The sequence below is a fragment of the Orycteropus afer genome, unplaced genomic scaffold (assembly GCF_000298275.1).
Source record: "Orycteropus afer afer isolate SDZICR_OR568_19922 unplaced genomic scaffold, OryAfe1.0 scaffold00263, whole genome shotgun sequence".
NCBI lineage: Eukaryota > Metazoa > Chordata > Mammalia > Tubulidentata > Orycteropodidae > Orycteropus > Orycteropus afer.
Window position 1 is genome coordinate 160,741 of NW_006921850.1, and position 13,387 is coordinate 174,127.

At 38.7% G+C, this 13,387-nt stretch overlaps 1 protein-coding gene across 1 annotated transcript in view; it reads left to right on the top strand.

Annotated features, from left to right (window-relative positions):
• Positions 1-13,387, top strand: part of VPS41 (VPS41 subunit of HOPS complex) — a 284,325-nt gene that overhangs the window by 3,763 nt on the left and 267,175 nt on the right. The window contains exons 2-3 of the mRNA XM_007950103.1: positions 4,632-4,739; positions 8,220-8,297. Of these exons, the coding sequence (XP_007948294.1) occupies positions 4,632-4,739; positions 8,220-8,297 (186 nt within the window). The remainder of the gene's footprint in view (positions 1-4,631; positions 4,740-8,219; positions 8,298-13,387) is intronic.

The following is a 13,387-nucleotide window of genomic DNA, read 5'->3' on the forward strand; positions in this document are numbered from 1 at the left end:
TGCTTACCTTGCTCCCGGAGACCCGGTCCCTCTTGGGAGGGTAACAAGGGAAAATGGTTATAAGGAAGACCAATTAATACATCTCTTACTCAAATTTATGGACCGACCACCAAAGCCAAAGATGAGGAAACTGAAGATTTTTACCAAATTCTGCAGTCTGAAATTGATCAAACATGTAATCAAGATGTATTAATTATCAGTAGTGACTGGAATGCAAAAGTCGGAAACAGAATAATCACTGGTAGTTGGAAAATTTGGCCTTGGTGACAGAAATAACGCTGGAGATCACATGATAGAATTTTGCAAGACCAACGACTTATTCATTGGAAATGCATTTTGTCAACAACACAGACAGGTGGCTATATACATGGATATCACCAGATGGAATACATAGAAATCACATCGACTACATCTGTGGCAAGAGGAGATGGAAAAATTCAATATCTTCAGCCAAAACAAGGCCAGGCGCTAATTGTGGAACAGACCATCAACTGCTCATATGTAAGTTCACTTGAAGTTGAAGACAATTTAAACAGGTGCACTAGAGCCAAAATATGATCTTGAATACATCCCTCCTGAATTTAGAGACCATCTAAAGAATAGACTTGATGCATTGAACATCATTAACCAAAAACCAGAAAAATTGTGGGATGACATCAAGAACATCATCCATGATGAAAGCAAGAGGTCATTAAAAAGATGAGAAAAGAAGACCAAAATGGATGACAGAAGAGACTCTGAAACTTGCCCTTGAATGGAGAGTAGCTAAAGCAAATGGAAGAAATGACAAGATAAAGGAGCTGAACAGAAGATTTCAAAGAGCAGCTCAAGAAGACAAAGCCAATTACTGTAATGAAATGTGCAAGGACCTGGGTTAGAAAACTAAAAGGGAAGAACACACTCAGCATTTCTCAAGCTGAAAGAACTGAGGAAAAAATTTAAGCCTCAAGTTGCAATTTGAAAGATTCTATGGGCAAAATATTGAGTGATGTAGGAAGCATCAAAAGAAGATAGAAGGAATACACAGAGTCACTGTACCAAAAAGAATTGGTCAATGTTCATCCATTTCAGGAGGTGGCATATGATCAAGAAACAGTCAGTCATATTGAGGGAAGAAGTTGAAGCTGCACTGAAGGAATTGGCGAAGAATAAGGCTCCAGTAATTGATGGAATACCCATTGAGATGTTTCAACGAACAGATACCCCTCTGGAGGCACTCTCTTGGTTATGCCAAGAGATTTGGAAGATGGCTATCAGGCCAACTGACTAGAAGAGATCCATATTTATACCCATTCCAAAGAAAGGTGATCCCACAGAATGTGAAAATTATCAAACAATGTCATTAATATCGCATGCAAGTAAAATCTTACTGAAGATAATTCAAAAATGGTTGCAGCAGTATATTGACAGAGAGCTTCCAGAAATGCAAGCTTGATTCAGAAGAGGACGTGGAACAAGGGATATCACTGCTGATGTCAGATGGATCTTGGCTCAAAGCAAAGAATACCACAAAGATGTTTTGCTGTGTTTTATTGATTATGCAAAAGCATTTGATTGTGTGAATCTTAACAAATTGTGGATAACATTGAGAAGAATGGGAATTCCAGAACACTTCATTGTACTCATGAGGAACCTATACATTGACCAGGAGGCTATTGTTTGAACAGAAACTCCATGGTTTGAAATCAAGAAGGGAGTGTGTCAGGGTTGTATCCTTTCCCCATACTTATTCAATCTATATGCTAAGCCAATAATCCGAGAAGCTGGACTATATAAAAAAGAACATGGCATCAAGATTGGAGGAAGGCTCATTAACAACCTGTGATATGCTAATGACACAACTTTGCTTGCTGTAAGTGAGAATGACTTACTGATGAAGATTGAAGAATACACTCTGCAGTATGGATTACATCTCAATCTAAAGAAAACAAAAATCCCCACAGCTGGACCCATAAGCATCATCATGATAAATGGAGAAAAGATTGAGGTTGTCAAAGACTTCACATTGCTTGCTTCTACAATTGACACCAATGGAAGCAGAAGTCAGGACATTAGATGATGTATAGCACTGGACACATTGGCTGCAAAGGACCTCTTTCAAGTGCTGAGGAGCAAAGATGTCTCCTTGAGGACTAAGGTGCACCTGACACAAGCCATGATATTTTCAATCCTCATATACAGGTGAGAGCTGGACAGTGAATAAGGAGGATTGAAGAAGAATTGATGCTTTGAGTTGTTGTGTTGGTGAATAATGCTAAGAGTACCATGGACTGTTGAAAGATCTAACAAATTTGTCCTGGAGGAAGTGCAGCCGGAATGCTCCTTGGAGGCAAGAATGGCCAGACTTCATCTCACCTACTTTGGTCATGTTGTCAGAAGGGACCATTCCCTGGAGAAGGATGTCATGCTTGTTAAGGTGAAGGGTCTATGAATGAGGGGAAGACCGTCAATGAGATGGCTGCGATGACAGGCTGAAGCGTAGCAAGGATCATGGAGCCGGCGCAAGACCTGGTCTGTGTTTCTTTCTGCTGTGCATAGGGTCGCTGTGAGTCAGACACCACTTGATGGCATCTAAGAACAACAACAACAAGGGCTGGTTCAGTCATTTCAAAGTAAGGGCAAGTTTACATAATATTAAAGGGCAAAGTCTAGTTGTCCCTGAGTTGGATCCTCATAACCTGGGAACTACCTGTACTTCTTTAAATGTTGCTTCTACAATCCTTCCCACCTTTTTTTTTTTCCTTATCTTTTTGGAACTCTAATTCAATGTATGTTTAGACTTTTTCGTAGTGTTCTATTCACATGTCTCATTCAATCTTTTTTTGTATTTTCTGCTCATATTTCTTCTCTAGGCTTCCCTTTGAATATTTTTATTAACTTATTTTTTATTTCCCTAGTTTTGTCTTATGCTTTGCTCATCTTCTATTAAACCATCTATTTGAGTTTTTAATTTCCGTTCTAAATTTTTTTTTTTTTTTTTTACAGATTCTTATTCTCTGTTGTGATTTCTATCTTTTCATTTATTTTGTTCATATTTTTCTGTGTTTTATTGAACTTGCTAGTCATAGTTAAGGAGCTGTGGTGGTTAGCAGTAGTGCTGCTAACTAGAAGATCAGCAGTTCGAACCCACTAGCCACTCCACAGGAGCAAAATGAGGCAGTTTACTTCTGTAAAGATTTGCAGCCTTGAAAACCATATAGATCAGTTCTACTCTGCCCTCTAGGGTCAATGTGAGTTGGAATTGACTTGATGGCAGTGGGATAGTCATAGTTATTTAAAAATTTTGTATTCTGCAATGTATGGATAACCCATTGGTCTGTTTTTATGATGTTTGTGTTTATGTGTTGTGTTGTTATATATATACACACACACACACACACACACACACACACACATATATCCTTTCCCTTTTTGGGGGTTTTTGATACTATATCATGGCATACTTGATAATTTTTTTATTGGATTATTGGTACTGTATATGAAAAATTATAGAGACTCCAATAGTTTTCTTTCTCCAAAGAGCAATCATCCTTTCGTTTTCTAGGCAGATAGGTTAGGAACTATGTACCTTAATCCAGCCAGGGATTGAACTGAATAAAGGCTGGATTGAGATTTTGGTAAATTATTTTTCCTGTCCTCTGACAACCAAAGCCTGTGGTGTTCTTCAGCATTCCATTTTGTGATGGCTCCTGAATTCTAATCTTATAAGCACATCAAGACAGTTTGCTTTTGGAGGCTTTCTGTTTAACTTCTTAGCCTCACATCCCATCAGCGTTTTACAAGGAAAACTGTGTAACAGGCTCACATCTCTAGCTCTGTCTTCCACTGGCATTTTGACCCCTCAAGTCTGCAGTTTTATTACTCCATCCCCACAAGCACCAACAGTTGTCCTGCTTTCTCTACCCTCCAGCAGGATCTCTCTATTCAGTCAGGGCTTGGATTCCCAGTGTCTTGCCCTGCACCCAGAATTTGTAAATAACTCTGGGGAGAAAGTGGCTACAGAATGCTAGCTTCCCTCTTCTTGATGTCTATACCACCTTGGATCTTGTCCTTTCTAGTTCTTGTTGCATCAGCAGCCCTTTGATGCCTTTAGGCAAATGATACTTTATATTTCCTAAAGTCCTTCTAGGTATTTTGGGTGGGAGCATTAATGTGCCTCAGGCTGCTCTAATGTTTGTTATCTGGAAGGTGAAAAACATATAATTATTTGGAAGAAATGTCAATGAAAAGAGTATTTCTGTGACCTTCTATTTGGGTAGCTTTATGGGGTCACAGTGACAAGTATTTTCCCCTCATACATCTTTTAATAGCATATGCCAGGCAATTTTGTATTTACCCAAAGTTGATCATTTCAACAACATAGTCCCCTTTTTTCAATTTTTGAATTTATTCTACTAGTGAAGTGTAGTAGATGATATACTCAGTTGGAAAAATGAAATGTGAAGATCTTAACCTTTAGCTATGTTTTTGTTTTTAGTTGCTGTTGAGTTGATTCTGACTCATAGTGACTGGTAGTTAATAACAAGATCATTGAGGGAACCATCTCTGGTTCCCCCTGAGAAGTGCATTGGGGTCTTTGTCTGTTTCAAGTAAATATGAGATGCCTGTCATTTTCTCTGCATTTTGTTCAGGAAGAAGAGAGTGAAGAGGAACCCAAACTGAAGTATGAAAGGCTTTCCAATGGCGTAACTGAAATTCTTCAGAAGGATGCAGCCAGTTGCATGACAGTCCATGACAAGGTAAAGTAGCATTGTGAGAGTATACCTCTGTAACTGGTTTCTATTCTCAGTTTGTTTATGCTTTGGAGACCTGATACTTTTGGTGGTGTTTTTTAAAGCAATGATGTGTCACTCTTGTTTCCCTACTCCTGCTCTTCTTCTTCACCTACAGAAATTAAAACAACACTAAAAAATATTTACCCTCCGCCCCATACACATAACATACCCCAAGGGTATAATAGGTAGAAAATAGACAATAAGTAGATTTATAGCAAGTGGAAAAACTATCACTTGTTCTGGTGGTGCAGTGGGTAAAGCATTCAGCTGCTAACCAAAAGATTGGCAGTTTGAACCCACCAGCCGCTCCATTGGAGAAAGATGAGGCAGTCTGCTTCCATAAAGATTTACAGCCTTGGAAACCCTATGGGGCAGTTCTGCTCTGTCCTGTAGGGTATCTGTGAGTCAGAATCTACTCAGTGGCAGTGGGTCTACTCTTTAAATTGCATGTGTGTTAGGAAAGTGTTACAATTGGAGAACAAAGTTGGCCTGCTTTGAGATCAGACTTTATTAACTCCCTGCTTAAACCACTTTGGATGAAGAGCCTGATGGTTGGGAAAGGCAATCAATGGTAACTTGTAGAACATGCACTCTTAATCTGAGGTTCATGTTTCTATCGAAGAGGATTGTGATCCGATTGAGACTATTTTGACTCTTAATTCTTCCCTAGCTTGCCACTCATTGACTGTTTCCAGAAAAGTGACATCATCTGGAATTTATTTCTTCACGTGTAATTGAAGACTCCTTCTCTGATGTTTGAATACTATAAGTCACTATGTGAAAGCTAGACAATATTATACAACTGGCGAAATTTGAAAAGTGCTACTTTTCATTTCTTTTGTGGCATCCAAAGACTGCTTATCACCCCTTCTGCTTATTTGTTTTCTTACCCAAAGTCAAGGCACTCAAGTAAAATCAGTTGTGCTTAGTTAATGGTGCAGAGGGATTGATTGGATGCCTAATCGGATAGTTTATTAAATGAATAAAGTTTTTGTAATCAAACAAAAGGGGCTAATAAAATTATACTTATTCTTGTGCCATTCTGAATTTTAAGTGCTTTTAGGCTTTTAAAAGTATTCAAGAGTTACAAAAGCTAAAGGCTTTTAATAGCTGGAAGTAGAGTCCAATTTAAAAGATTTGCATTTATGCTCTGTTGCTTTTGTGGCTTTCTTAAAAAATTTCAAGTTGTTGCAGAATATTAGCAAATGAAAATATGACTCATCCCTAATTTTGTAGTTAAATAAACTTTTAGGAATATGGTCATTTTTGAAGAGTAAGTACATAATGAATAATTAACCTAAATGATGATTTTTTTTTCCCCCTAAATAAAAGACAGGACCTCTGGTAGTGTAGTGCTTAAGGCACTTGACTGCTGACAAGAAGGCTGGCGGTTCAAACCCACCGGCCACTCCTCGGGAGGAAGATTGGGCAGTTTACTTCTGTAGGGATACCTCATCAGAAACCCAGGGAGGGGTCACTATGAGTCGGGTCCGACTTGATGGCACATAACAACAACAACAAATAAAAGACAACTTTTCATAAAAATCTCTATGATTTTTTTTTCAAAATTCTCCTAAAGTGATTATAGTTTTAGGCTAAAATTCTAAAATCAAACTAATAATTTTATAGTTCCTGTTTATCTTAAATATTAAATGAATGAATAGTAACTTTGACACCCCATCCCACCCTTCCCCCCAAAAACGGGAAATGAACTGATATTTGAGTAAAGTTCCTGGTATAGAACCTTTAAAACTTCCATGAGATAAATTAGAATAGTAAGTGCAAAAATCACCTTTTCAGAGGTTTTAAAGAATGACACAATATTAAAGACATTTTAAGGATCTGTACTTCTTTAATTTTCCAACAAACTAGATACAGTATTTATGAGGCCAATCAATACCGTCAGATACTTGGAGGTACATAAGCTTGTAAGACTCATTCTCTTACCAGAGATAGCCTCAGAAGAAAGTAGAGCATAGTTTGTAGCTAGTATATTTGGTATTTTTCTATACAAATATTGTCAAAATGTCACTGTGGAGAAAAATTATAACCATTTGAATCTTCTATTTCTGATTAGAATGCTGCTGCTTTTTTTTTTTTTTTTCCTTTTGCTTTGGAGAAAACATTCCTGTTTGGTTTAAATATTCAGACTAATTTCCCCCCAGAATTACCTTTTCCCCTTTCCTCTCCCAGTGCTGAAGCCTGCTACTTCCACCAGGCTTGCTGTCTGCCCTGGATGACTAATCGTCATGGCACCTGGTGCACTCAAGCAGGCCTGTGCAGTGGAATCATCATACCTAGTTATGTCTGCACACCTGATGTTTTATTAACCAGTATTGATTTTTTACCCGGGGGACTTTTTTCTTCCTGTAAAGAGGCAACCTTGCAGGAGTGAAAGACATTGCAGGGGTGAATTTCTAATGAACCCCTTCTTTCCCTTTTTGTGACTCCTTTTTAATGTAGCTACATATTTTAAGTGCCTGCACTGAAATTTCATTTTAAGCAACTCCATTTTGGTAAATCCTTTTAAATCTTCGCTTTCTGTAAGATTATTTTTTTAAAGATTGTGTTGCATGACTGAAACGCTTAGCAGTGCCTGTAAATTTGAGCATTTCATTATAAGTTGCAATGAAGCAAGCTCACATGCAGGAAATATAGAGAATTTGGGACTATTTGAGTAATGCTCAAACTTAAAAAAGAAAAAGAAGAAAAAAATCTAATGTCACATTTCAGGTAGTTCTAAAGTTTCTTCTGGTTTGTTTAGGATCAGTGCAAAGAATTAAAGAAACAGTGAGAATTATGCCCCTGTTCTATAGCATAAAATGAATATATAGCTCAGCAGTTATTTTGCTACAGGAAAAAATATTTTTGCCTTAGCATATAAATGTTTATACTCAATATTATTATGAACTAAGTTTTTATAGAAGCATTCTAAAGCTAACTGAAGTACATCTGCGGTTTTTCATTCCTCAGTATGCCAAGGATTTTCCATTCTATTACCCAATATTTTGTTGGTTCTCTGTGCATTATATAAATGATAGCACAGATTTACACATTTGCCATAAATTAGAGGGAGTTTCTTAATCATTCCCTTCTGACTTTGAGTTCAGCTGTAGGTTGGTAATGCTTTCACAGCTGCATTTTTAAGTTACTGCCTCAGTCCATCAGGCATTGTGTACAGACTGCATACACTATTAGTTGTCAGTAGATGAGGATCCTCATGACTCATTCTGACAGCCAGCTTGCCACTATCACAATAAAATAAGCTCTGGCCCTGTTGTGTTATTTCAGTGAAGCCAGAAACAAGTCTTCTCCAAGGAATGTGCGTCTTTTGAGACTTTACATATCTTTCACACCTTATGCATTTTGACTTTGAAACTGGTTTTATTACTAATTAAGTACTAACGCTATATTAATTTTCTGGTCCCTCTGTTTTTCTTACAGTTTTTGTCATTGGGCACACATTACGGCAAGGTTTATTTACTTGATGTCCAGGGGAACATTACTCAGAAGTTCGATGTAGTAAGTATCCAGTTTAAAATAATGTACAGGCTAGAGTTTATGCTAAAAATTGGTCCTTTTGAGTATTTATTTTATTAGTGTGTTTTAATAATATAAAGAATGAATCTTTATCAGTTTAATCAGTATCACTATGAGTAGAAAGGCACCCTGGAGGTGCAGGGGGTAAGTGTTCAGCTGTTCATCAAAGGTTAGCTGTTTGAAACCAGCAGCCATGATGCAGGAGAAAAATGTGGCAGTCTGCTCCCATAAGGCTTATAGCCCTGGGAGGGTTGGAGAAAGAGGGCAAAGAGAGTAGACATTCTCATTTACTCCCATAGTAACTGACCCACAGAACAATGAATAAAAACACGAACGGTCTGAGATCTCAGAACTCTGGGCAGCAGCGGAGGTGTTAGAAAGTTGGAGTGAGTCTAGAAGCAGAGGAAAGGAGGAGTGGGAAGGGCACAGATGCTTGAAGAACCTACCTGCTAACATTGGGAGCACTTGCTCTTTGCAGCCATTTTTGGATAGGCCTGGGCAACACCACAAACAGGGAACACAGAAAGTGCCCTGATCTGAGGAAGCAGTAGCCCAGTTTTTAAAGGCAGTGAAAATTGGCCATGGGGGTTCATGGGCTAGGAAATTGGGAGGGTGCAAAGGGAGACCATGACACTGTGAGAGAGTGCTGTTGAATCATGCTGAAGCTCTAGATGGATGGGCACTTGGACTGAGAGAAACTGCAGGGGCACTTGGTGGAGAGGATTACTATGGACAACGAGTGACACAGAGGGAAATGGCTAGCTCTGTCCCCGTAATAGGATACCATAGGAGAGCCCGTGAAAGGACACCTGTGAGGGAAAGACCTAGAGAGCCCCTTCTTAACCACAGAGAAGTCGAGCCCCAACATTTAGTCAAGCTGGTTATAACCAGCTAAATTCCCCACTTCTGTGCATGCTTATTGAATTCTACAGGTCGACCATCCAGAGATCCTGAATCAGCACTTAAGAAATCTGAGGATGAGATTGCACTCTACTGGTTCTCAACAGAAGATGCCAAGCCCACTGCTGCTAGTTTGATTCTGATTCATAGAGACCCTTTGGGGCAGAGTGTAGTTGTCGTGTCGGGTTCTCAGGGCTGTGAGTTGTTACAGAGTCAGGAAGCCATATCTGGTGGGTGCAGACCCCAGCCTTTCAGTTGGTAGCCAGGCACATAGAAGCTGAGTTACCAGAGGGCCTAATTAGAAAAATTTCCTGAAAAAACTAGAATATAATAAATACAACATTAAAGTTAAAAAAAAAAAAAAAGAAAAAATGTCCCAATTCAACTGAAGATAGTAAAACACACAAAATCATAAGAGCAGAACCAGTCAGAAGCAAAGCATGAAGAAGGGGAAATTTCTCATTTTTGTAGGCCAGGCTAATGCAAATAACTGATAATTTTCAGACTATGGTGCTAAGTCTGTTTAAAGAAAGCAAAAAGCACACAGAAGACAAACTAGCTGAGATCAGACAACAAATGGAGGATCAAAATGGGAGACTCAACAAGGAAATTGAAAGCATCAAAAATAAAAAGGAAAGAAAACTACTGAAACTGAAGAATAAAGCGACTAAAATAAAAAAAGCAAGAGAAACACTCAGCAATAGAGTAGAACAGACAGAAGATTGAATGAGCTATAAGACAAAATAACTGATCTTATGAAGTCCAAAAAGAAAAAAGACAAGAAAGAAAAATGAATAAATCCAAAAGGAAATGTGGGAATTAGTGAAGAAATCTAACATTAGAATCACTGGAATCACAGAGCACCATGACAACAATAAAGGCATAGAAAAGACTTTATAATTGATAATCTGAGAAGATTTCCCAGACCTGAACAGAGAGCCAAACTTGGAGATAGAGGAATCTACAACCACCCTAATTTGAAGACACACAAAAAAATAAAATCTGTGTTACAGCGTAATGAAACTCTTAAAAACCAAAGACAAGGAGACAATTCTGAAAGAAGCAAAACACAATGTAACATACCAAAGGGCTTTTATAAGAATCAGTGCAGCTTTCTTCCCAGAAATTCTAGAGGCCAGAAAACAATGGAGAGGCATTAAAAAACAAACAAACAAAAACCTGAAAGAAAACACTTGTCAACCAAGAATTCTCTATTCACCAAAGTTGTCATTCAAAAACAAAGGGGAAATCAAAACATTTCCAAACAAACAGATGCTCTGAGACTTCGTCCCTGTCACACCAGCTTTGCAAGTATCACTCAAAAGAGTGTTCTAAATGGAAAGGCAAGAGAATTAAATAAGTTCTTGTATCTATAGATGGGGGAGCTCTGGTAGCATAGTGCCTAAGACACTTGACTGCTAACTAGAAGGCTGGCGGTTCAAACCCACCAGCCACTCCTCGGAAGGAAGATTGGGCAATCTACTTCCATAGTGATATTGCCTCGGAAAGCCAAGGAGGGGTCGCTGTGAGTTGGGTCCGACTTGATGGCAAATAACAACAACAACAACATCTGCAGATGGGGACTGCTATTCATAAGGTTTCCGGTGGCCATTTTTTTCAGAAGTGCACTGTTACATCTTTCCTCCTACTCTGTCTTAGTCTATAAGCTCTGTTGAAACCTGTCCACCATGGGTGACATTGCTTATGTTTGAAATAACAATGACGTAGCTTCTAGCATCACAGCAGCATGCAAGCCACCTCAGAACAACAGACTGACACCCGAGTGGTCACTGAAAACCTTATGATTAGCAGTGAAGTGTTACCTGATATAGCACTGAAAAAATTTATGAGTAGCAATGAAAAACTGTATGATATAGTGCTAGAAGATGAGCTCCTCAGGTTAGAATGCACTCAGAATACATCTGGGGAGGAGCTGCTACTTCAAAGTAGAGTTAACCTTAATGACGTGGTTGGAATAAAGCTTTTGGGACCTTCATTGCTGATGTGGCATGACTCAAAATGAGAAGAAAAGTTGCAAAGATTCATTAAGACTTGCAATGTGGAATGTACAAAGTATGAATCTCGGAAAACTGGAAGTTGTAAAAAATGATGCAGAATGTCTAATGGTTGATATCCTAGGTATTAGTGAGCTGAAATGAGCTGGTATTAGCCATTTTGAATCCGACAATCATATGCCAGGAATGACATATTGAAGAGTAGTGGTGTCACATTCATCATAAAAAAAAATTTCAAAATCTATCCTTGAAGTATATGCCTATAAGTAAGACCAGTTAATACCACCATTATTCAAATTTACTTGCCAACCAATAAAGCCAAAGATGAAGAAATTGAAGATTGTCACCAACTTCTGCAGTCTGAAATTGACCAAACATGCAATCAGGATGTGTTAATTATCACTGGTGACTGGAATGCAAAAGTTGGAAACAAAGAAGAATAATCGGTAGGTGGAAAATACGGTCTTGAGGATAGAAATGACACTAGAGATCACATGATAGAATTTTGCAAGACCAGTGAATTATTTATTATAAATACCTTTTTGCAACAATATAAATGGTGGCTATACATGGGAACCTCACCAGATAGAATGCACAGGAATCACGTAAGCTGCAACTGTGGAAAGAGGTGATGGAGAAGCTCAATATCATCAGTCACCACAGAGCCAGGAGCTGGCTGTGGGACAGACCATCAGTTACTCATATGCAAGTTCAAGTTGAAGGTGAAGAAAATCAAGTCCAAGAGAGCCAAATATGACCTTGATTGTATCCCACCTGAATTTAGAGGCTATCTGAGGAATAGATTTAACACGTTGAACACCAGTGACTGAAGACCAGATAAGTTGTGGGGTGACATCAAGAGTATCATACATGAAGAAAGCAAAAATTCATTAAAAAGCCAGGAAAGGAAGAAAAGACCAAAATGGATGTCAGAAGAGACTGAATCTTGCTCATGAACATAAAGTAGCTAAAGTGAATAGAACAAATGCTAAAATGAAAGAGATGAACAGAAGATTTCAAAGGGCAGCTTGAGAGAACCAAGTAAAATAATGAAATGTGCAAAGACCTTGTGATAGTTGGAGCTGTGTGTCAACTTGGCTGGACCACAATTCTGTGTGGTTTAAGCAATTGTGATGTGGGTTATTCCCATGATGGGATAAGATGTATATCTTTTGAGTAGCCAATCCATTGAAAAGGAGTTTCTGGGAAAAGAGACATTCTTCATTGGACCAGGATCCTGTTGTGCTGCCTACAACTGTCTGTGAGCGAACAATCCACCATTTGGCCTGGAGATCTTATATTCATCATTCGTTGGTGTCAGCAGCCGGTACTGCCTGCCAGCCTTGAGCTCATCAGCCCCTGCAGCTGCATGAATTGGGAAAAGCCTCCAGCTTGACATTTGATCCAAGAACTTGGGACTTGCCAACTTCTATATAAATGTTAGCCATTTTCCTAAGATAAATTTTCTCTATATGTATATATAAGTTTTACTGGTTTTGCTTCTCTAGAGAACCCAACCTAACACAGACCTGGAGTTAGAAAACTAAAAAGGAAAGACAGTCAATACTCATGAAACAACAAGTCAAGAAATCATATGTCATATTGTATTTGGCAGATATGCAAGGGACCTCTTTAAAGTGTTAAAGAGCAAAGCTGTCACTTTGAAGAGTAAGGTGCACCTCGGAAACCCAAGGAGGGGTCGCTATGAGTCGGGGCCAACTCGACGGCAAATAACAACAACAACAATCCAAGCCATGGTATTGTCGGTCATCTCATGTGCATGTGAAAGCTGGACAGTTAATAAAGAAGACCAAAGAAGAACTGATAACTTTGAATTGTGGTGTTGGCAAAGAATATTGAAAATACCATAGACTGCCAGAAGAACAAAGAAATCTGTACTGAAAGAAGTGCTGCCAGAATGGTAATTGGAAGCAAGAATGGCCAGAGTTTGCCTGACCTGGTTTGGTCATGTTGTCAGAAGGGACCATTCTCTGGAGAAAGATATCCTGCTTGTAAAAGTAGAGGGTCAGAGATAAAAGAGATGACCCTCAATGAGATAGATTGGGGGTCTCAGTGAGATAAGTGCTGCAGTGATGTCCTCAGGCATAGAAGAATTGTGAGGGTAGTGAAGGACTGAGCAACATTTTCTTCTTTTTT